Source organism: Triticum aestivum, chromosome 2D, assembly GCF_018294505.1.
Source record: "Triticum aestivum cultivar Chinese Spring chromosome 2D, IWGSC CS RefSeq v2.1, whole genome shotgun sequence".
NCBI classification, from domain to species: Eukaryota; Viridiplantae; Streptophyta; class Magnoliopsida; order Poales; family Poaceae; genus Triticum; species Triticum aestivum.
This window is the reverse complement of record NC_057799.1, coordinates 378,001,527-378,024,605: the sequence shown is the minus strand read 5'-3', so window position 1 is coordinate 378,024,605 and position 23,079 is coordinate 378,001,527. Positions and strand designations below refer to the sequence as shown.

Below are 23,079 nucleotides of genomic sequence, written 5' to 3'. Positions count from 1 at the left end.
TTGCAACAAAAATGGGGTTATGATCTGAACGTGCCGCCGTCAGGTGATGCACTATCGCTGCCGGGAAACGGGCCATGCATGATGGAAGCGCAAGGGCCCTATCGAGTCCGACTCTTGTGAAAGTACCCCCTCGCACCTTTGTTTCAAAAGTCCAGTTCGACCCTACAAAGCCCTGATCACATAATCCATCCACATCCACGGTGTCCTTAAAGCTTGTCATCTGCCTGGCGCATCTCTCGTCAACTCCGAAGTGTTCTTCTGGTGATAGTACTTCGTTATAATTGCCTATGCATACCCATGGCAAATCTAATTCACTCAGTGCAACAAGTCCCATGTCTTCCGCCTTTCGCTCACGGTGGCTTCACCGTAGATATTACTGAGTCTCCACGGTTCCTCTCCATTCCTCCGTACTATCGTATCTCTGTGATATTGGGAATAGTGTATCAACTCAAGGGACAAATCATCATCCCAGTACATAGCAAGACCTCCACTTCTACCATTACTACCCACTGTATAGCTTCTACTAAAGCTAAAAGAAAAGGCTAGATTCCTAGCATGAGTCCCTCCAACTCGAGTTTCTTGCACACAGAGCACGAAGGGGGCAAATCGTTGCACTAGCGTGCGTAGCTCTCGAACTGTTGAATCGTTGCCAATCCCGCAATAGTTCCACTTATGATATTCATGATGACCGGTGGCGCTCCAGCTCGGAGCCCGCCAAATTCTTCTCGATCTCCATATCAGCAGCCTTTGACTTGGACGACGAGGCTCCGTGCTTGGTTTCCTTACTCTCCCACCGTGACAAATATCCAGGAGGGGATGGTGGCACCGAACCACCAGCTATTCCTCCTCCAGAATCAACATCACGTCCCTTCTGTCCAATCCCTTCCCCATCGCCACGCTCATGACCCGGGACAAGGCCCCGGCCTGTCGTACCTCCACATCCTCTGCTCCTTCCCCATCGAGATGAGTTTCTGCCACCACTTGGGGCCTCCATGGCATCTCCCATGATGAACAGGGCCAAAGAACCGATGCAATCTGCCCCTGAGTTCTGTCGCAGCAAATACCGGGGCTAGGAAACCCTAGGGACTGCGCCTTGAGAAACCGTCCGGGGAGGGCACCGGTAAGGAAACGTCGGCCTGGGCCGGCGGAGTAGGTAAACCCTCATCGCCTTAATAAAGCTATATGTTGGTTTGTTTTAGGCGACTTGCCTAACTCGTTACCGTAATAAAGCTGTGCTTTAACCCTAAAAAAGAAACGTCTGGTCACATGATGAGTGGACACCCGGGTTGCGGTACACACAAAAACGCACCCTTAGCCCAATACTGAGTCATGCAAGCCCAGTATGGTCTAGAGAGCTCAGCGCAAAATGCAGCCCGTATAACCAGGCGACCCACGCATCCAAACCCGGGCACGGCCCACTCTCGGGAGGCTTTATCTTTGCCCACTCCTGCACTTCCCCACCGCAGCTCATCTTCTCGTCCACTCCAAACCCTAGCCTCCTCCTCCTCTCGCCGCCGCCGCCGCCGCCATGGTAACGCCTTGTCGCTCGTTCCTTCCCCGTCAACTCGCTGTAGACTTGGTTCTTGTGCTTATCCATCTGGGCATCGTCCGGTGCTGTGTCTGTTCGTGCAGTCAGGGAGGAAGAAGACCCGCGAGCCCAAGGAGGAGAACGTGACGCTCGGCCCCGCCGTCCGCGAGGGGGAGCACGTCTTCGGCGTCGCGCACATCTTCGCCTCCTTCAACGACACCTTCATCGTAAGATCCCAAGGACACGCCGCCTTTCTTGCTGCTTTTCTGTTTACACCGCGGACCTGAAACTCTTGCCACATCTGGCTTCGCTGTCGCAGCATGTCACGGATCTGTCCGGGAGGGAGACGCTCGTCCGCATCACCGGTAATCACATCTCTTCTTATACTCCCCTTTACGAGCAAGGCGTGGTGGCTGATGTATAAATGATGGTGGTTTGTTTCTAATAAGCATCGTCTCGTACTGATAGAGATATGTTCGTTTGGAACAGCATATAGTCAAGTTTCATGATTTGGTATCACCTTGGAGGTTTTTAGATTGCTTTGTAAGCACGGCCCTTAAGATCCCCTCCCTTTTTATCCGTGGGAGCGTGTCGAGTCATAGCCATGCAAGATTGAAAACGAGGATCCGGCGAGTTTTTCTCTGGAACTTCTTCTCTTCCTGTTTTAGTTCTAGCTGTTTACATCATTTCATTGGGTTTCTTGTAGTGTATGTAGCCAGCAGGCAGCAGCTGCTTTATGCACTGCTCATGCTGTGTTCTTCACTCCTGCAACTCTTTGCAACATTAGATGGAGCTGCCTAAATTCTGGAAGTGAACATGCTTGATGTGACTATATTTCACCGAACCAAGTGCATATTGGCACTCCTGTAGTTGTATGTAAAAAATCAGCACGATGGTTGGTTCTTTGAAAAAACATTTCACTGAACCAACATTCTTGTTTGGTAGGTAGTATTGGTATTTTGTTTGTCAGTATGACGTAATGCCCACCTTTTTATTTAATGGAATTGATTCATGCAGAAACTCAATAGGGTATGTGAGCCAAATCTCCTTATCCGTTCACTATTTGACTATCCAGTTTGGGATCTGGGCGTTTTCTATTTATGTGAAAATTGTTGGTTCATATGTGAGGTTATCCTAGGTTAAACTTGAGCGAGATTGTTGAGCAATATTTGTCTTGCTTACTTCTTATGAACCTCCTCTTCTGATCATGATGCTGTCTTCCCTATTGAGTTTCATTTTTGATCCTATCAACCTTTTGTAAGCACCGCCCTTAAGATTGCCTCCCTTTTGTTCTGTGGGAGCGTGTCGAGTCATTGCTGTGCAAGATTCATATGAGGCTCTAGAGAGTTTTTCTCTGGAACTCAACTTCCAATTTGATTTATAGGTGTACTCATCTTGCCATTCAGTTTCTTGTGATGTATGGTCGGTATGAAGCAGATGTTCTCTGTCTTGCTTCTGCTGACTTCTACACCCTTGCAACTCTTTGTCAATTAAAATGGGGACGCCTAAATGTTGGAAGAACATGCTTTTGTTTGTTAGTACTTCTGAGTTACATTTGAAGATTTTAGATATTGGCTGTACAATATCTTCAGAACATTTCAGAAGTCTTTTTGAATATAACATATTAGTAGTAGAATATTCTATGTGTGGTCTCCTATTTGGTGGTTGAAGAAGTGAACTCAGTTCACCAAGGCTTGAATGGTTATTCTTGGCTATTATACCTGTTTAGCTATAACTTGCATCTGCCATGGCACTAAACAGTGATTGACTGTCGGTTCTTCTGTGATGCTCAACATCTATCAGTTTCTTTTTTACGTCTTACAAATTTGTGATGTACTAAAGAATTGCATTTTCAGGTGGCATGAAGGTCAAAGCTGATCGTGATGAATCATCCCCTTATGCAGCTATGCTTGCATCTCAGGATGTTGCTGTAAGATGTAAGGTACCAAAAAAGTTGATTTGTTGCATGATCAAGTATGGTGGTAGCCAAATTTGATGAATCCACTGATACATATGGTGATCCTCCCCCCCTGTTTAGGAGCTTGGAATTACTGCTCTGCACATTAAGCTCCGTGCTACTGGTGGAAACAAGACAAAAACTCCAGGTCCTGGTGCTCAAGCTGCGCTTAGAGCTCTTGCACGTTCTGGCATGAAGATTGGACGCATTGGTAAGCTTGTGATGCCCTTGTGTATGCTGTGTCTGTGCCATTTCATCTCATTAGCTTCTGGGAAAAAACTATTCTGCCATTCATTGCATTTGCAAGGCTTGTCTTAATTTTGTCTGGTAGTCAATAGTTCTTGAATTTGTCTGGTCACATGCTGGCTTGGTTTTTATATGTACTTATGTTTTGCTTGTCCTTCCTGTTCATACTATGTTTATGTTATGATCAATGTTGATTTAGTTTTGCCTTGGATGCCAGTTATCGTGATTTCAACCTTTTACATTTTCCACTTTAGTTTATGATGTCATACAGCGGATTAATCCATGATGTTTTTTTTGCGTTGAGCAGAGGATGTTACCCCGGTCCCCACTGACAGCACCCGCCGGAAGGGTGGTAGAAGAGGAAGGAGGCTGTAATTCCATGCTCGTTCAAGGATGGAACAATACCAAGCTATCGATATCCTGCGTCTTGCAACTTGTTCTGTACTACTCCGTTTATGATGTTAAGTCAGATCTTGTGGATTTATAGATTTTGAGAGATATTGTGTTGCATGTTTAGAAAATGACCCTTTCCCGGCTTTGAATCAAGTGGTTGCCATCTATTATTACACTTCGTTTGCTATGGATTTACTTTTGCGTCTTGTTGTTGCTTGTTTCAATCATGTGTCAAAAAAACTTGACACGCTGTTGTAGCTTCTGTGTCAACTAACCTGCAGTTCGCTTGCTAGCTCATTTTGTTTGTGGGCTTGTTGAGTGGCTTTGCTAAATGGGTGGCCCATAAGATAGTCTACTTCGATGCATGCAATTAGCTCCCATGGGCCATGGCAGTACCCACGGGAATCACTCGCCCGCGTCAGTGACATCCTTAGCCCTCTTCAACCCTAATTTATCTTCACCAACGACCGCTGTTCGTCTCCTTGCTCCACAGTTGTCCTTTTGATCGTGCAGTTTGGCGTGTTCTCGCTGGTTAGTGACCCGTGCCTGACTATTGACTATTATGGCCTTATGGGATGTTACTTGCATGAGGGGAAGTCTGACAAAGTTATTGAACTATCATCCATTCGTAGGGTGCTGATTTTTACTCCCTCTGTTTCAAAATAGATGACCCAACTTCAAGGTTTGAAACAAATTTTACTCAAGATGTTATTCTCATCTCTAACGGTGACGGAGGTGCCATATGCAGTAAGGTTAGTTGAATACAATGAACTGAACAATCTCTTCACTAAACCTGTAAACAATACTATTCATTTGTAACAAATGAACCCAGCTCAATAGAGCTGACACCATAGGACAATTGGTTCGTCCCTATACTCGACAGATTCAGATTAGTCTCTGCTGGACGGAGCAACCTTCATAAGCAGTGGGGTCAGTTGAGCCTAATGAATTTGGCAAATTTTTCACTAGATTGATTAAAAATTGAATTCGTTTGTAACAAATGAACCCGGCCGAGTAGAGTTGCCACCAGAACTATTGATCTAGCTTCGTCCGTGTCTGGCTAGGATCTCTGCTCGACCTATATCTTGCTAGAGAAAATTTTCTCTTGCTTATTCAAGATTCTGTGTGCTAAGCAAGTGGGGACAACTCAAATCTTTGCTTTCAGAGTGGATCAAGTCTTTCTATGTTAGCTTTGTGTCTCAGCGACATTGTCTTGACGGTGGAGGTTCTCTTGTGTGGAATAAGTGTTCACCTGGCTCCATCTCTATTCTCACATGATGTTCGTAGCCAACGTTAGAGAGCTAATGGTGTTTTGATTTCTCATACGTATTATTTTTCATATCGTGATCATATAGTCTTCTTCCTGGGTATCCCGACAATGAAGCAACCACTCGATTATCTGCTTTAAGTGGATGTGTCCCCGACCAAAGTGCTTTAAATGGTCTAATATTCTCACATCTTATGGTGGATCACTCACACGGCTATTTAGGCCCTGTTTGTTTGAGCTTAAACTTCAATTTTTCACTTTGATTTAAAAGCATAAAAAACTTCTAAATAGAGGCTTTTGCCTTATATTTGAGATTAGTCATTTTTGTACAACTATGTTTTTGTACGATTTCACTATAGGATGCTCAGAACAAAACCGCGAAACGATTGACAAAGCTTGAGAGCACATTTATGTAACTTTGTGACCTTCAATGTTCCTTGTCTTCTTTTTCAATCTACCACAACTTTACACTCTTTTTTTTTTGAAAAAGAGAGCTCCCTCTCATATTTCTATTAAAAAGAACCACAATGTCTTTGGTTACAACTAAGAAAGTGAAGAGATAAACGCCATTCGTCACTGAACTCTCGCGAGATGAGCATATTGGTCACACAAGTCTCAAAACGTGGAAAACGGGTCAGTTTGGTTTGCTATATGAGCAAACGGGTCACTCTCTTCTTTTGAGTCATTGGCGCAGCCCACGTGGCGTTGTGAGTCAGCGGTGTACATTTGCAAGAAAACCCCTAGAAAAAAAAACATATGCAGTACCGACCCCCGCCAGCGCACTCCACCCCCAAACCCCGACCTTGCGACCTTGACGGCGGCTGGGTGCCCGTCGGCGGCAATGTCAACCCCGTTGGCTGCCTCCGTAGGTTGCGGCGGCGGAGAGGATGGCGAGGTAGCCGCCCCCCCTACAGTAGCCGCCGCGGCTGATGACGGCGATGAATCTGCGGGTACTGGCGGCGGCGGTGTTTGTGGTGAAGCCGTTCTCGGTGTGGCTGATGCCGGTGGTCGCGCTGGTGCTGAGCTTCTTCCTCGACGGCGATTTCCTTGGGATGATGCACCCGAGTATGGTAAGTTCTTCTCACTGATTCTCTTCCCCTTCGTTTGTGCTTTTTTTAGGTTCTTGAGATAAGTGGACGATTTTAGGTTCAAAATTGGGGATTTTTTGTTAGATAAGTGGATGATTTTAGGTTCAAAATTGGGGATTTTTTGTCAGTAAACAGATGAATTTGTACTTTTTTTGCAATGCAGGGGATTGTAGTGACTTATTTAGCTTAGTAATACATCACAATGGATGGTTCTGTGTTGTTGGATCGAACCGTGTTTACATGCAGGAATCAGTAGATGTTTTTGATGGCTGTGACAAGGGTACATTCTGCTGTGCTCTTGTGGATTGGATGATCAAGCAACTAGGATATGCTTTGCCATCCATGGGATTTCCAGTGTACTGGTTGGATCCGGGCAAAACAGTAGTAGATGGTTTGAGGGAGATGAACTTAGAAATGCATGCAAAATCTATGGCAGATTCAGCTTGTGCAAGAGGTGGCCACAATTTGCATGTTTATGTTGATCATGATAATGTTCTGGACAAACAACTTTGGGATGATGTTCTTCTGCAACCAGTTGAGCTACCTAGAGTGATAAGTCCTTGCAAGAAAGATATTGAGTCAGAGGACATACCAGCTAGCAAATTGATGCCTACATTCAGTGAGCAAATGTTCAATATGATGTCAGGTGGATATCAAGATTTGTGCAACAATAACAGATCCATACCTGCTAGGAGGAACTTGAGTGCTAATTTTGTGAAAGAATAATTTTACATGGAAAAGAAAGGGAAGGAGAATATGTTTCCTCAGGTTGTACAGCAAGAAGAAGAATTTGCTGCTGTTAGAGGAGAAGAATTAGCTGGTGTGCAAAAAGAAGATTTTGCTGCTATGGAAGAAGAAGATTTTCCTGCTATGGAAGAAGAAGATTTTGCTGCTATGCAAGAAGAAGATTTTGCTGCTATGCAAGAAGAAGATTATGGTGATGAGAGTGCAGAAGAAGAGTGTGGCTATGCATCAGACTCAAGTATTGATCCAGATTTTGCAGATTCTGACTATGATTTTGAAGCTGGAGATGACACCTTGTTTGATGAAAATGTTGACACTTCTGTCGTAGATGACATAATAGCTGCAACTAGGAAAGTTGTGAAAGAAGATGCAAATGGTGATGATCCAGATGTTGTTGATACAGAGAAATTAGAGCTCCTAGAGAGTGAAGACGGGACAAAATTTGATTTTCCAGCTTTCAACAAATTGACAGACATGGAAGACCCAACATTTAAACTTGGCATGGTCTTTTCAAACCCTACAGAATTAAGAAATGCTTTGTCCATGTACATAGTGAAGAACAGAGTAAAAATAAAGAAGACAAGGAACAATGCTACCAGAAGTGACGCAAAATATGTTGAAGGCTGCCCTTGGAGAATGATTGTTGTTAAAGATACCAGAGTTGAGTGCATGCTGATAAAGACATATGTTGGAGAGCATACTTGTGAGAGGGTGTGGGAAGTGAAAGAGTTGACAGCTCCATTGCTAGCTGGAAAAATTGTTGAAGATTTCAGAGATGACCCAAAGATGAGTTTGACAGCTTTTCAGAACAAAGTTCAGAAATAGTACAACATGAAGCCAAACAGATTTAAGTTGGCAAGACCTAGGTTGTCATGTCTGAAAAAGATAAGAGGAGATGAAGAGGCCCAATATGGACAGCTTTGGGACTATGGACATGAGCTAAGGAGAGCAAACCCAGGCACTACTTTCTTCTTGAAAAGGATGGGTGAAACATTGAGCACTTTGTACTTATGTCTGGATGCTTGTAAAAGAGGATGGCTACTTGGTTGTAGGCCCATTATTTGTCTTGATGGAACACACATAAGGACCAAATATGGTGGACAGATATTGACAGCAATTGGAGTAGATCCCAATGACTGCATCTACCCAATTGCAATGGCTGTCGTAGAGGTGGAGTGCCATGCCAGCTGGAAGTGGTTTCTTACTAATTTGAAAAATGACCTAAACATCATTAACACATCAACTATCTCTATAATGAGTGATAAGCAGAAGGTGTGGTGAAAATTAAAAAATTCCTTATATGTATGTGATTACAATACTGTATCTTCTGTCTTAGCATAACATAGCTGTTGTTTGTTGTGATGTAGGGTTTGATTAGAGCAGTCAGAGAATTGTTCCCTGACTCTGAACATAGATTTTGTGTCAGACATCTCTACCAGAACCTGAACCAGCTTCACAAGGGAGAAACAGTAAAGAATCACTTGTGGGCATGTGCAAGGTCAAGCAACACTACAAGATGGCAGCAAAACATGGACAGGTTCAAGGCAGATTGTCCTGAAGCACATGCTTGGTTAGATGAAAAGAAGCCATCTGAGTATTGCAGAGCTTTCTTCAGTGATTTTGTCAAATGTGACATACTTACAAACAATTCTTGTGAAGTTTTCAATAAGTAATTATCTTACCTTCTTCTCTTTACTATTGCTTATTAAATGTCTACTGCTTACTTCTGTTTATGGACCTGCCTACTAATTAGGTGGATATTAGAAGCTAGAGAGCTACATGTCCTGTCTATGTTGGAGAACATTGCTTGCAAGATAGGGACAAGATATAACAAAATGCAAAAGGATGCTCTACAGAAGTGGACTGGTCAGATTTGCCCAAAGATTAGACAAAAAGTTCAGAAAAATGCAGATTATGCAGCAAACTGCTTTGCTACTGAATATGGAAGGTCAACTTTCAAAGTTCTTAGCAATGGTGTTAGTTACATTGTAGAGCTAAACATGAGAGCTTGCACTTGTAGAAGATGGCAGCTAACTGGCATTCCATGCAACCATGCAATAGCTTGTTGTAGGCATGAGAGGATTAAGCCTGAACAGATGGTATGTAGTAGCTATTCTTTGAATGCTTTCATGCAAGCTTATGGTCCTGTGGTGAAGCCAGTTAGAGATAAGTCGGAATGGGAGCATGTTAATGGCCCAGTAGTAAAACCTCCATTTTATGAGAAGGTTGTTGGCAGGCCCTCAAGCAAAAAAAGAAGAAAAGGTCCTGAAGAAAATGAGGATGGTACAAAGTTGACCAAACATGGGGTCACTATTCATTGTGGATATTGTGGAAATGCAGGCCATAACAAGAAAGGATGCCCTAGATTGAAAGAGATTGCAAGGGCAGAAGCAGCAACAACACAAGCAGCAGCAACAGGAGCAGCACAAGCACCACAAACCCAAACAGAGGACAGCTCACAGGAGCAACAACAACAAAGAACAAAGAGAAGGAGAAGAAGAACTGTGGAAGAGCAAGTGGGCATTCCAACCTCCATGCCAAACCCAAACAGAGTCCCTACAATGATTGATGAAAATGGATATGCTGATATTCCTGAGATACTAGAGGTAATATGCAGCTATACTTACAAATAATTCCAGTTTGTATAGGCACTACTAACTAATTTTGTATTGTTTTGATCAGCACATTGAGCATGTACAACTAGACCCTAGGAAAGATCCTAGCAATGTGAAAGAATCTATGATATCTCAGCTAGCACATGAGGTGAAGACCAAATTCTTATAATAAAGTACTTGTAACTTGTTCTCTTTTGTTCTTCCAATAAAACAGAGTTATGTCATTCATAAAATGCAGGCGCCAAAAATTGTCATTGAAGAAATAAAGCCATTCCCTAGTGAATCAGCTTTTGTTGCACAATATAGAGCTAACGTTCCACCACCAAGGACATCAACAGTCACAACACAGGTTTTGAGAGCTCAAGCAAGGGACAGGTCAGGAAGAAGAAGAGAAGCTAGAGCTGCAGCTAGTGCAATTAACAGGAATGCAAACACAGCTGGCACAAGCAACAATGCAGCAGGTGTTGGAGGATTTCAGTATCTTCTGTTTGGACAGAGAGGAGGAGGTGCACCTACAAGAGGAAGAAGGGGAGGAAGAAGAGGTAGAACAGGACCAACATATGAAGAGGAGATCAACAATACACAATCAGCACCACAAGACTGAGATCATGCTGTAATTCAGTAATGTAGTAGTTTCAAAATGAACTTGATGTAGTTCCAAAATGAACTTGTTCTTTTAGTACTATCATGTGTAGTTACTTTTGGCACAACTAATCCTTTTGGATGAATTTTTTCTTTTAGTACTGAGGAATTTTAGTACTGCTCTGTGTAGTTCTAAAATGAACTCTTTCTTTTAGTACTGTTCTGTACTTTTGTTAAATGAGATATCTCTTGTCAAATAAATTGCATATACTAGTAGTGCAACAACAATTGAATTTCATGCAACATCCTCACATCAGTCACACATCATAAATAGATCTCTTACAATAGTCTTACAGACATATGCTCACATTGGCACACAACAAACATACATTATACATTGCTGAATAAAAGAGATGCAACATCTCTGTCTCATCTACATCCTGAACGGAGCACCTCCACGGCCATCGGACCCTGGCCCTGCAAAACCATGTCCACCACCAATGTATGCCCTCTCTGCACCATCTATTGTACCAGGATGACATGTGAAATTGTGACACCGAGCGCTGTTCGATTCTTCGTCATAGTCATAAGCAGGCGACAACTCTGTTAAGATAGGGTTGTGATCTATAACTTTCAGAACATGGATCTTCAGAAAATGAACAACTGTTGGCTTCTCATCTTTCAGACGACTATATAGTAGGCGGTGAAATTGGCACGTCAGAGTCAGAGGTTGGGTAATCTTGTCGTAATTCAGGCTCTGGCAGCTCCACTTCATATAATTTAGGCAATTTGTTTGGGTTCTTCATCCATGCTTCAACAACGACGAAGCACCGATCAGTGGGCTTCAACATCTTAACGAGATCGCCGCCGAGACTGTTAACAAGGTTGGTAACGAACTCGACCTCCCAAGCCTCTTGCGGGAGCCCATCAAAGCTCAACCTTGTCAAAAACTTCATAGACGACTCCTCGCCACCCATCCCACGATGCCACCGGCAAAACTGGATTGTCTCGCCGCCGACCGTAAGCTTGCGGGAGTGGTAGATGAGCACGCGAGTGCAGTCGTCGCCGGACCGAAACCGTACAAGAAAATCCGCCGGAGGCGAACATACCTCAACCATGACGTCGTCGCGGCGGATGCCGCATTGCGCCTCCAAAGCAGCAACCACCTGTGCCGGCGACACGGGAGGCCGGTTCCCTTCCACTGTACCCACCAGGGCACGACCGCGTAGCTTCTCCTCCAGCCGGTACATCCCAGCCGTGCGCCTCAGCACACAGCGACCGACCTCAGGCCGCAACTCCGGCTCGCCGCGCCTCCAGCCCTCCGCCGGGAAGAAGATACTACCCTCCCTGTTCTCCGGCCGCCAGCTCTCTCCCTCATACTGGTCCATCTCGAGCGAGGTGACGACAACGGCGACGGCTGTGGCAGATCTGGAGAGAGGCGAAGGTGAGATCGAGAGAGAGCTGAATTGGGGATTTTGACCAGGGAGGGGATGCACAATTTGCAAAAAATACCTTCACAATTATCCTGACAGTGGGCCATACGCTGAGTCAGCAAGCCACGTCGGCCCCGTAACGGCTCGCAACAGGGAAGTGACACATTCGCTCATAAAGCAAACCAAACTGACCAATTCTCCACATTTTGAGACTTGAGTGACCAATGTGCTCATCTCGTGAGAGTTCAGTGACGAACTCAAGGGACAAATCATCATCCCTGTAAATAGCAAGACCTCCACTTCTACCATTACTATCCACTGTATAGCTTCTACTAAAGCTAAAAGAAAAGGCTAGATTCCTAGCATGAGTCCCTCCAACTCGAGTTTCTTGCACACAGAGCACGAAGGGGGCAAATCGTTGCACTAGCGTGCGTAGCTCTCGAACTGTTGAATCGTTGCCAATCCCGCAATAGTTCCACTTATGATATTCATGATGACCGGTGGCGCTCCAGCTCGGAGCCCGCCAAATTCTTCTCGATCTCCATATCAGCAGCCTTTGACTTGGACGACGAGGCTCCGTGCTTGGTTTCCTTACTCTCCCACCGTGACAAATATCCAGGAGGGGATGGTGGCACCGAACCACCAGCTATTCCTCCTCCAGAATCAACATCACGTCCCTTCTGTCCAATCCCTTCCCCATCGCCACGCTCATGACCCGGGACAAGGCCCCGGCCTGTCGTACCTCCACATCCTCTGCTCCTTCCCCATCGAGATGAGTTTCTGCCACCACTTGGGGCCTCCATGGCATCTCCCATGATGAACAGGGCCAAAGAACCGATGCAATCTGCCCCTGAGTTCTGTCGCAGCAAATACCGGGGCTAGGAAACCCTAGGGACTGCGCCTTGAGAAACCGTCCGGGGAGGGCACCGGTAAGGAAACGTCGGCCTGGGCCGGCGGAGTAGGTAAACCCTCATCGCCTTAATAAAGCTATATGTTGGTTTGTTTTAGGCGACTTGCCTAACTCGTTACCGTAATAAAGCTGTGCTTTAACCCTAAAAAAAGAAACGTCTGGTCACATGATGAGTGGACACCCGGGTTGCGGTACACACAAAAACGCACCCTTAGCCCAATACTGAGTCATGCAAGCCCAGTATGGTCTAGAGAGCTCAGCGCAAAATGCAGCCCGTATAACCAGGCGACCCACGCATCCAAACCCGGGCACGGCCCACTCTCGGGAGGCTTTATCTTTGCCCACTCCTGCACTTCCCCACCGCAGCTCATCTTCTCGTCCACTCCAAACCCTAGCCTCCTCCTCCTCTCGCCGCCGCCGCCGCCGCCATGGTAACGCCTTGTCGCTCGTTCCTTCCCCGTCAACTCGCTGTAGACTTGGTTCTTGTGCTTATCCATCTGGGCATCGTCCGGTGCTGTGTCTGTTCGTGCAGTCAGGGAGGAAGAAGACCCGCGAGCCCAAGGAGGAGAACGTGACGCTCGGCCCCGCCGTCCGCGAGGGGGAGCACGTCTTCGGCGTCGCGCACATCTTCGCCTCCTTCAACGACACCTTCATCGTAAGATCCCAAGGACACGCCGCCTTTCTTGCTGCTTTTCTGTTTACACCGCGGACCTGAAACTCTTGCCACATCTGGCTTCGCTGTCGCAGCATGTCACGGATCTGTCCGGGAGGGAGACGCTCGTCCGCATCACCGGTAATCACATCTCTTCTTATACTCCCCTTTACGAGCAAGGCGTGGTGGCTGATGTATAAATGATGGTGGTTTGTTTCTAATAAGCATCGTCTCGTACTGATAGAGATATGTTCGTTTGGAACAGCATATAGTCAAGTTTCATGATTTGGTATCACCTTGGAGGTTTTTAGATTGCTTTGTAAGCACGGCCCTTAAGATCCCCTCCCTTTTTATCCGTGGGAGCGTGTCGAGTCATAGCCATGCAAGATTGAAAACGAGGATCCGGCGAGTTTTTCTCTGGAACTTCTTCTCTTCCTGTTTTAGTTCTAGCTGTTTACATCATTTCATTGGGTTTCTTGTAGTGTATGTAGCCAGCAGGCAGCAGCTGCTTTATGCACTGCTCATGCTGTGTTCTTCACTCCTGCAACTCTTTGCAACATTAGATGGAGCTGCCTAAATTCTGGAAGTGAACATGCTTGATGTGACTATATTTCACCGAACCAAGTGCATATTGGCACTCCTGTAGTTGTATGTAAAAAATCAGCACGATGGTTGGTTCTTTGAAAAACATTTCACTGAACCAACATTCTTGTTTGGTAGGTAGTATTGGTATTTTGTTTGTCAGTATGACGTAATGCCCACCTTTTTATTTAATGGAATTGATTCATGCAGAAACTCAATAGGGTATGTGAGCCAAATCTCCTTATCCGTTCACTATTTGACTATCCAGTTTGGGATCTGGGCGTTTTCTATTTATGTGAAAATTGTTGGTTCATATGTGAGGTTATCCTAGGTTAAACTTGAGCGAGATTGTTGAGCAATATTTGTCTTGCTTACTTCTTATGAACCTCCTCTTCTGATCATGATGCTGTCTTCCCTATTGAGTTTCATTTTTGATCCTATCAACCTTTTGTAAGCACCGCCCTTAAGATTGCCTCCCTTTTGTTCTGTGGGAGCGTGTCGAGTCATTGCTGTGCAAGATTCATATGAGGCTCTAGAGAGTTTTTCTCTGGAACTCAACTTCCAATTTGATTTATAGGTGTACTCATCTTGCCATTCAGTTTCTTGTGATGTATGGTCGGTATGAAGCAGATGTTCTCTGTCTTGCTTCTGCTGACTTCTACACCCTTGCAACTCTTTGTCAATTAAAATGGGGACGCCTAAATGTTGGAAGAACATGCTTTTGTTTGTTAGTACTTCTGAGTTACATTTGAAGATTTTAGATATTGGCTGTACAATATCTTCAGAACATTTCAGAAGTCTTTTTGAATATAACATATTAGTAGTAGAATATTCTATGTGTGGTCTCCTATTTGGTGGTTGAAGAAGTGAACTCAGTTCACCAAGGCTTGAATGGTTATTCTTGGCTATTATACCTGTTTAGCTATAACTTGCATCTGCCATGGCACTAAACAGTGATTGACTGTCGGTTCTTCTGTGATGCTCAACATCTATCAGTTTCTTTTTTACGTCTTACAAATTTGTGATGTACTAAAGAATTGCATTTTCAGGTGGCATGAAGGTCAAAGCTGATCGTGATGAATCATCCCCTTATGCAGCTATGCTTGCATCTCAGGATGTTGCTGTAAGATGTAAGGTACCAAAAAAGTTGATTTGTTGCATGATCAAGTATGGTGGTAGCCAAATTTGATGAATCCACTGATACATATGGTGATCCTCCCCCCCTGTTTAGGAGCTTGGAATTACTGCTCTGCACATTAAGCTCCGTGCTACTGGTGGAAACAAGACAAAAACTCCAGGTCCTGGTGCTCAAGCTGCGCTTAGAGCTCTTGCACGTTCTGGCATGAAGATTGGACGCATTGGTAAGCTTGTGATGCCCTTGTGTATGCTGTGTCTGTGCCATTTCATCTCATTAGCTTCTGGGAAAAAACTATTCTGCCATTCATTGCATTTGCAAGGCTTGTCTTAATTTTGTCTGGTAGTCAATAGTTCTTGAATTTGTCTGGTCACATGCTGGCTTGGTTTTTATATGTACTTATGTTTTGCTTGTCCTTCCTGTTCATACTATGTTTATGTTATGATCAATGTTGATTTAGTTTTGCCTTGGATGCCAGTTATCGTGATTTCAACCTTTTACATTTTCCAGTTTAGTTTATGATATCATACAGCGGATTAATCCATGATGTTTTTTTTTGCGTTGAGCAGAGGATGTTACCCCGGTCCCCACTGACAGCACCCGCCGGAAGGGTGGTAGAAGAGGAAGGAGGCTGTAATTCCATGCTCGTTCAAGGATGGAACAATACCAAGCTATCGATATCCTGCGTCTTGCAACTTGTTCTGTACTACTCCGTTTATGATGTTAAGTCAGATCTTGTGGATTTATAGATTTTGAGAGATATTGTGTTGCATGTTTAGAAAATGACCCTTTCCCCTCTTTTGAATCAAGTGGTTGCCATCTATTATAACCCTTTCTTTGCTATGGATTTTACTTTTGCGTCTTGTTGTTGCTTGTTTCATGTGTCTAAAATTGACACACTGTTGTAGCTTCTGCGTCAACTAACCTGCAGTTCGCTTGCTAGCTCATTTTGTTTGTGGGCTTGTTGAGTGGCTTTGCTAAATGGGTGGCCCATAAGATAGTCTACTTCGATGCATGCAATTAGCTCCCATGGGCCATGGCAGTACCCACGGGAATCACTCGCCCGCGTCAGTGACATCCTTAGCCCTCTTCAACCCATCTTCACCAACGACCGCTGTTCGTCTCCTTGCTCCACAGTTGTCCTTTTGATCGTGCAGTTTGGCGTGTTCTCGCTGGTTAGTGACCCGTGCCTGACTATTGACTATTATGGCCTTATGGGATGTTACTTGCATGAGGGGAAGTCTGACAAAGTTATTGAACTATCATCCATTCGTAGGGTGCTGATTTTTACTCCCTCTGTTTCAAATAGATGACCCAACTTCAAGGTTTGAAACAAATTTTACTCAAGATGTTATTCTCATCTCTAACGGTGACGGAGGTGCCATATGCAGTAAGGTTAGTTGAATACAATGAACTGAACAATCTCTTCACTAAACCTGTAAACAATACTATTCATTTGTAACAAATGAACCCAGCTCAATAGAGCTGACACCATAGGACAATTGGTTCGTCCCTATACTCGACAGATTCAGATTAGTCTCTGCTGGACGGAGCAACCTTCATAAGCAGTGGGGTCAGTTGAGCCTAATGAATTTGGCAAATTTTTCACTAGATTGATTAAAAATTGAATTCGTTTGTAACAAATGAACCCGGCCGAGTAGAGTTGCCACCAGAACTATTGATCTAGCTTCGTCCGTGTCTGGCTAGGATCTCTGCTCGACCTATATCTTGCTAGAGAAAATTTTCTCTTGCTTATTCAAGATTCTGTGTGCTAAGCAAGTGGGGACAACTCAAATCTTTGCTTTCAGAGTGGATCAAGTCTTTCTATGTTAGCTTTGTGTCTCAGCGACATTGTCTTGACGGTGGAGGTTCTCTTGTGTGGAATAAGTGTTCACCTGGCTCCATCTCTATTCTCACATGATGTTCGTAGCCAACGTTAGAGAGCTAATGGTGTTTTGATTTCTCATACGTATTATTTTTCATATCGTGATCATATAGTCTTCTTCCTGGGTATCCCGACAATGAAGCAACCACTCGATTATCTGCTTTAAGTGGATGTGTCCCCGACCAAAGTGCTTTAAATGGTCTAATATTCTCACATCTTATGGTGGATCACTCACACGGCTATTTAGGCCCTGTTTGTTTGAGCTTAAGCTCCAAATTTTTCACTTTGATTTAAAAGCATAAAAAACTTCTAAATAGAGGCTTTTGCCTTATATTTGAGATTAGTCATTTTTGTACAACTATGTTTTTGTACGATTTCACTATAGGATGCTCAGAACAAAACCGCGAAACGATTGACACAGCTTGAGAGCACATTTATGTAACTTTGTGACCTTCAATGTTCCTTGTCTTCTTTTTCAATCTACCACAACTTTACACTCTTTTTTTTAAAGAGAGCTCCCTCTCGTATTTCTATTAAAAAGAACCACAATGTCTTTGGTTACAACTAAGAAAGTGAAGAGATAAACGCACCATTCGTCACTGAACTCCCGCGAGATGAGCACATTGGTCACAGAAGTCTCAAAACGTGGAAAACGGGTCAGTTTGGTTTGCTATATGAGCAAACGGGTCACTCTCTTCTTTTGAGTCATTGGCACAGCCCACGTGGCGTTGTGAGTCAGCGGTGTACATTTGCAAGAAAACCCCTAGAAAGAAAAACATATGCAGTACTGACCCCCGCCAGCGCACTCCACCCCCAAACCCCGACCAGGCGACCTTGACGGCGGCTGGGTGCCCGTCGGCGGCAATGTCAACCCCGTTGGCTGCCTCCGTAGGTTGCGGCGGCGGAGAGGATGGCGAGGTAGCCGCGCCCCCTACAGTAGCCGCCGCGGCTGATGACGGCGATGAATCTGCGGGTACTGGCGGCGGCGGTGATTGTGGTGAAGCCGTTCTCGGTGTGGCTGATGCCGGTGGTCGCGCTGGTGCTGAGCTTCTTCCTCGACGGCGATTTCCCTGGGATGATGCACCCGAGTATGGTAAGTTCTTCTCACTGATTCTCTTCCCCTTCGTTTGTGCTTTTTTTAGGTTCTTGAGATAAGTGGGTGATTTTAGGTTCAAAATTGGGGATTTTTTGTTAGATAAGTGGATGATTTTAGGTTCAAAATTGGGGATTTTTTGTCAGTAAACAGATGAATTTGTACTTTTTTTGCAATGCAGGGGATTGTAGTGACTTATTTAGCTTAGTAATACATCACAATGGATGGTTCTGTGTTGTTGGATCGAACCGTGTTTACATGCAGGAATGAGTAGATGTTTTTGATGGCTGTGACAAGGGTACATTCTGCTGTGCTCTGGTGGATTGGATGATCAAGCAACTAGGATATGCTTTGCCATCCATGGGATTTCCAGTGTACTGGTTGGATCCAGGCAAAACAGTAGTAGATGGTTTGAGGGAGATGAACTTAGAAATGCATGCAAAATCTATGGCAGATTCAGCTTGTGCGAGAGGTGGCCACAATTTGCATGTTTATGTTGATCATGATAATGTTCTGGACAAACAACTTTGGGATGATGTTCTTCTGCAACCAGTTGAGCTACCTAGAGTGATAAGTCCTTGCAAGAAAGATATTGAGTCAGAGGACATACCAGCTAGCAAATTGATGCCTACATTCAGTGAGCAAATGTTCAATATGATGTCAGGTGGATATCAAGATTTGTGCAACAACAACAGATCCATACCTGCTAGGAGGAACTTGAGTGCTAATTTTGTGAAAGAATAATTTTACATGGAAAAGAAAGGGAAGGAGAATATGTTTCCTCAGGTTGTACAGCAAGAAGAAGAATTTGCTGCTGTTAGAGGAGAAGAATTAGCTGGTGTGCAAAAAGAAGATTTTGCTGCTATGGAAGAAGAAGATTTTCCTGCTATGGAAGAAGAAGATTTTGCTGCTATGCAAGAAGAAGATTTTGCTGCTATGCAAGAAGAAGATTATGGTGATGAGAGTGCAGAAGAAGAGTGTGGCTATGCATCAGACTCAAGTATTGATCCAGATTTTGCAAATTCTGACTATGATTTTGAAGCTGGAGATGACACCTTGTTTGATGAAAATGTTGACACTTCTGTCGTAGATGACATAATAGCTGCAACTAGGAAAGTTGTGAAAGAAGATGCAAATGGTGATGATCCAGATGTTGTTGATACAGAGAAATTAGAGCTCCCAGATAGAGTGAAGACAGGACAAAATTTGATTTTCCAGCTTTCAACAAATTGACAGACATGGAAGACCCAACATTTAAACTTGGCATGGTCTTTTCAAACCCTACAGAATTAAGAAATGCTTTGTCCATGTACATAGTGAAGAACAGAGTAAAAATAAAGAAGACAAGGAACAATGCTACCAGAATTGACGCAAAATGTGTTGAAGGCTGCCCTTGGAGAATGATTGCTGTTAAAGATACCAGAGTTGAGTGCATGCTGATAAAGACATATGTTGGAGAGCATACTTGTGAGAGGGTGTGGGAAGTGAAAGAGTTGACAGCTCCATTGCTAGCTGGAAAATTTGTTGAAGATTTCAGAGATGACCCAAAGATGAGTTTGACAGCTTTTCAGAACAAAGTTCAGAAACAGTACAACATGAAGCCAAACAGATTTAAGTTGGCAAGACCTAGGTTGTCATGTCTGAAAAAGATAAGAGGAGATGAAGAGGCCCAATATGGACAACTTTGGGACTATGGACATGAGCTAAGGAGAGCAAACCCAGGCACTACTTTCTTCTTGAAAAGGATGGGTGAAACATTGAGCACTTTGTACTTATGTCTGGATGCTTGTAAAAGAGGATGGCTACTTGGTTGTAGGCCCATTATTTGTCTTGATGGAACACACATAAGGACCAAATATGGTGGACAGATATTGACAGCAATTGGAGTAGATCCCAATGACTGCATCTACCCAATTGCAATGGCTGTCGTAGAGGTGGAGTGCCATGCCAGCTGGAAGTGGTTTCTTACTAATTTGAAAAATGACCTAAACATCATTAACACATCAACTATCTCTATAATGAGTGATAAGCAGAAGGTGTGGTGAAAATTAAAAAATTCCTTATATGTATGTGATTACAATACTGTATCTTCTGTCTTAGCATAACATAGCTGTTGTTTGTTGTGATGTAGGTTTTGATTAGAGCAGTCAGAGAATTGTTCCCTGACTCTGAAGATAGATTTTGTGTCAGACATCTCTACCAGAACCTGAACCAGCTTCACAAGGGAGAAACAGTAAAGAATCACTTGTGGGCATGTGCAAGGTCAAGCAACACTACAAGATGGCAGCAAAACATGGACAGGTTCAAGGCAGATTGTCCTGAAGCACATGCTTGGTTAGATGAAAAGAAGCCATCTGAGTATTGCAGAGCTTTCTTCAGTGATTTTGTCAAATGTGACATACTTACAAACAATTCTTGTGAAGTTTTCAATAAGTAATTATCTTACCTTCTTCTCTTTACTATTGCTTATTAAATGTCTACTGCTTACTTCTGTTTATGGACCTGCCTACTAATTAGGTGGATATTAGAAGCTAGAGAGCTACCTGTCCTGTCTATGTTGGAGAACATTGCTTGCAAGATAGGGACAAGATATAACAAAATGCAAAAGGATGCTCTACAGAAGTGGACTGGTCAGATTTGCCCAAAGATTAGACAAAAAGTTCAGAAAAATGCAGATTATGCAGCAAACTGCTTTGCTACTGAATATGGAAAGTCAACTTTCAAAGTTCTTAGCAATGGTGTTAGTTACATTGTAGAGCTAAACATGAGAGCTTGCACTTGTAGAAGATGGCAGCTAACTGGCATTCCATGCAACCATGCAATAGCTTGTTGTAGGCATGAGAGGATTAAGCCTGAACAGATGGTATGTAGTAGCTATTCTTTGAATGCTTTCATGCAAGCTTATGGTCCTGTGGTGAAGCCAGTTAGAGATAAGTCGGAATGGGAGCATGTTAATGGCCCAGTAGTAAAACCTCCATTTTATGAGAAGGTTGTTGGCAGGCCCTCAAGCAAAAAAGAAGAAAAGGTCCTGAAGAAAATGAGGATGGTACAAAGTTGACCAAACATGGGGTCACTATTCATTGTGGATATTGTGGAAATGCAGGCCATAACAAGAAAGGATGCCCTAGATTGAAAGAGATTGCAAGGGCAGAAGCAGCAACAACACAAGCAGCAGCAACAGGAGCAGCACAAGCACCACAAACCCAAACAGAGGACAGCTCACAGGAGCAACAACAACAAAGAACAAAGAGAAGGAGAAGAAGAACTGTGGAAGAGCAAGTGGGCATTCCAACCTCCATGCCAAACCCAAACAGAGTCCCTACAATGATTGATGAAAATGGATATGCTGATATTCCTGAGATACTAGAGGTAATATGCAGCTATACTTACAAATAATTCCAGTTTGTATAGGCACTACTAACTAATTTTGTATTGTTTTGATCAGCACATTGAGCATGTACAACTAGACCCTAGAAAGATCCTAGCAATGTGAAAGAATCTATGATATCTCAGCTAGCACATGAGGTGAAGACCAAATTCTTATAATAAAGTACTTGTAACTTGTTCTCTTTTGTTCTTCCAATAAAACAGAGTTATGTCATTCATAAAATGCAGGCGCCAAAAATTGTCATTGAAGAAATAAAGCCATTCCCTAGTGAATCAGCTTTTGTTGCACAATATAGAGCTAACGTTCCACCACCAAGGACATCAACAGTCACAACACAGGTTTTGAGAGCTCAAGCAAGGGACAGGTCAGGAAGAAGAAGAGAAGCTAGAGCTGCAGCTAGTGCAATTAACAGGAATGCAAACACAGCTGGCACAAGCAACAATGCAGCAGGTGTTGGAGGATTTCAGTATCTTCTGTTTGGACAGAGAGGAGGAGGTGCACCTACAAGAGGAAGAAGGGGAGGAAGGGGAGGAAGAAGAGGTAGAACAGGACCAACATATGAAGAGGAGATCAACAATACACAATCAGCACCACAAGACTGAGATCATGCTGTAATTCAGTAATGTAGTAGTTTCAAAATGAACTTGATGTAGTTCCAAAATGAACTTGTTCTTTTAGTACTGTCATGTGTAGTTACTTTTGGCACAACTAATCCTTTTGGATGAATTTGTTCTTTTAGTACTGAGGAATTTTAGTACTGCTCTGTGTAGTTCCAAAACGAACTCTTTCTTTTAGTACTGTTCTGTACTTTTGTTAAATGAGATATCTCTTGTCAAATAAATTGCATATACTAGTAGTGCAACAACAATTGAATTTCATGCAACATCCTCACATCAGTCACACATCATAAATAGATCTCTTACAATAGTCTTACAGACATATGCTCACATTGGCACACAACAAACATACATTATACATTGCTGAATAAAAGAGATGCAACATCTCTGTCTCATCTACATCCTGAACAGAGCACCTGCACGGCCATCGGACCCTGGCCCTGCAAAACCATGTCCACCACCAATGTATGCCCTCTCTGCACCATCTATTGTACCAGGATGACATGTGAAAGTGTGACACCGAGCACTGTTCGATTCTTCGTCATAGTCATAAGCAGGCGGCAACTCTGTTAAGATAGGGCTGTGATCTATAACTTTCAGAACATGGATCTTCAGAAAATGAACAACTGTTAGCTTCTCATCTTTCAGACGACTATATAGTAGGCGGTGAAATTGGCACGTCAGAGTCAGAGGTTGGGTAATCTTGTCGTAATTCAGGCTCTGGCAGCTCCACTTCATATAATTTAGGCAATTTGTTTGGGTTCTTCATCCATGCTTCAACAACGACGAAGCACCGATCAGTGGGCTTCAACATCTTAACGAGATCGCCGCCGAGACTGTTAACAAGGTTGGTAACGAACTCGACCTCCCAAGCCTCTTGCGGGAGCCCATCAAAGCTCAACCTTGTCAAAAACTTCATAGACGACTCCTCGCCACCCATCCCACGATGCCACCGGCAAAACTG

The 23,079-nt window shown here is 43.8% G+C and overlaps 2 protein-coding genes across 4 annotated transcripts; both read left to right on the top strand.

Annotated features, from left to right (window-relative positions):
* The first annotated feature begins 1,321 nt into the window (after window positions 1–1,321).
* Window positions 1,322–4,299, top strand: LOC123053245 (40S ribosomal protein S14). 2 transcript variants are annotated; one of them, XM_044476697.1, is made up of 6 exons: window positions 1,347–1,531; window positions 1,633–1,755; window positions 1,848–1,893; window positions 3,385–3,470; window positions 3,567–3,696; window positions 4,039–4,299. In XM_044476697.1, exons 1-6 carry the CDS (start codon window positions 1,529–1,531, stop codon window positions 4,104–4,106), a joined length of 456 nt encoding a protein of 151 aa, XP_044332632.1. In that variant the 5' UTR covers window positions 1,347–1,528; the 3' UTR covers window positions 4,107–4,299. The 2 variants fall into 2 exon arrangements, with proteins under 2 accessions (XP_044332631.1, XP_044332632.1); XM_044476696.1 differs by having other exon boundaries at window positions 1,322–1,531; window positions 1,633–1,893.
* Window positions 4,300–12,979: 8,680 nt separating this feature from the next.
* On the top strand, window positions 12,980–15,975 carry LOC123053243 (40S ribosomal protein S14). 2 transcript variants are annotated; one of them, XM_044476695.1, is made up of 6 exons: window positions 13,010–13,194; window positions 13,296–13,418; window positions 13,511–13,556; window positions 15,047–15,132; window positions 15,229–15,358; window positions 15,702–15,975. In XM_044476695.1, the coding sequence occupies exons 1-6, from the start codon at window positions 13,192–13,194 to the stop codon at window positions 15,767–15,769; spliced, it is 456 nt and encodes a 151-aa protein (XP_044332630.1). In that variant the 5' UTR covers window positions 13,010–13,191; the 3' UTR covers window positions 15,770–15,975. The 2 variants fall into 2 exon arrangements, with proteins under 2 accessions (XP_044332629.1, XP_044332630.1); XM_044476694.1 differs by having other exon boundaries at window positions 12,980–13,194; window positions 13,296–13,556.
* The last annotated feature ends 7,104 nt before the right edge of the window (window positions 15,976–23,079 follow it).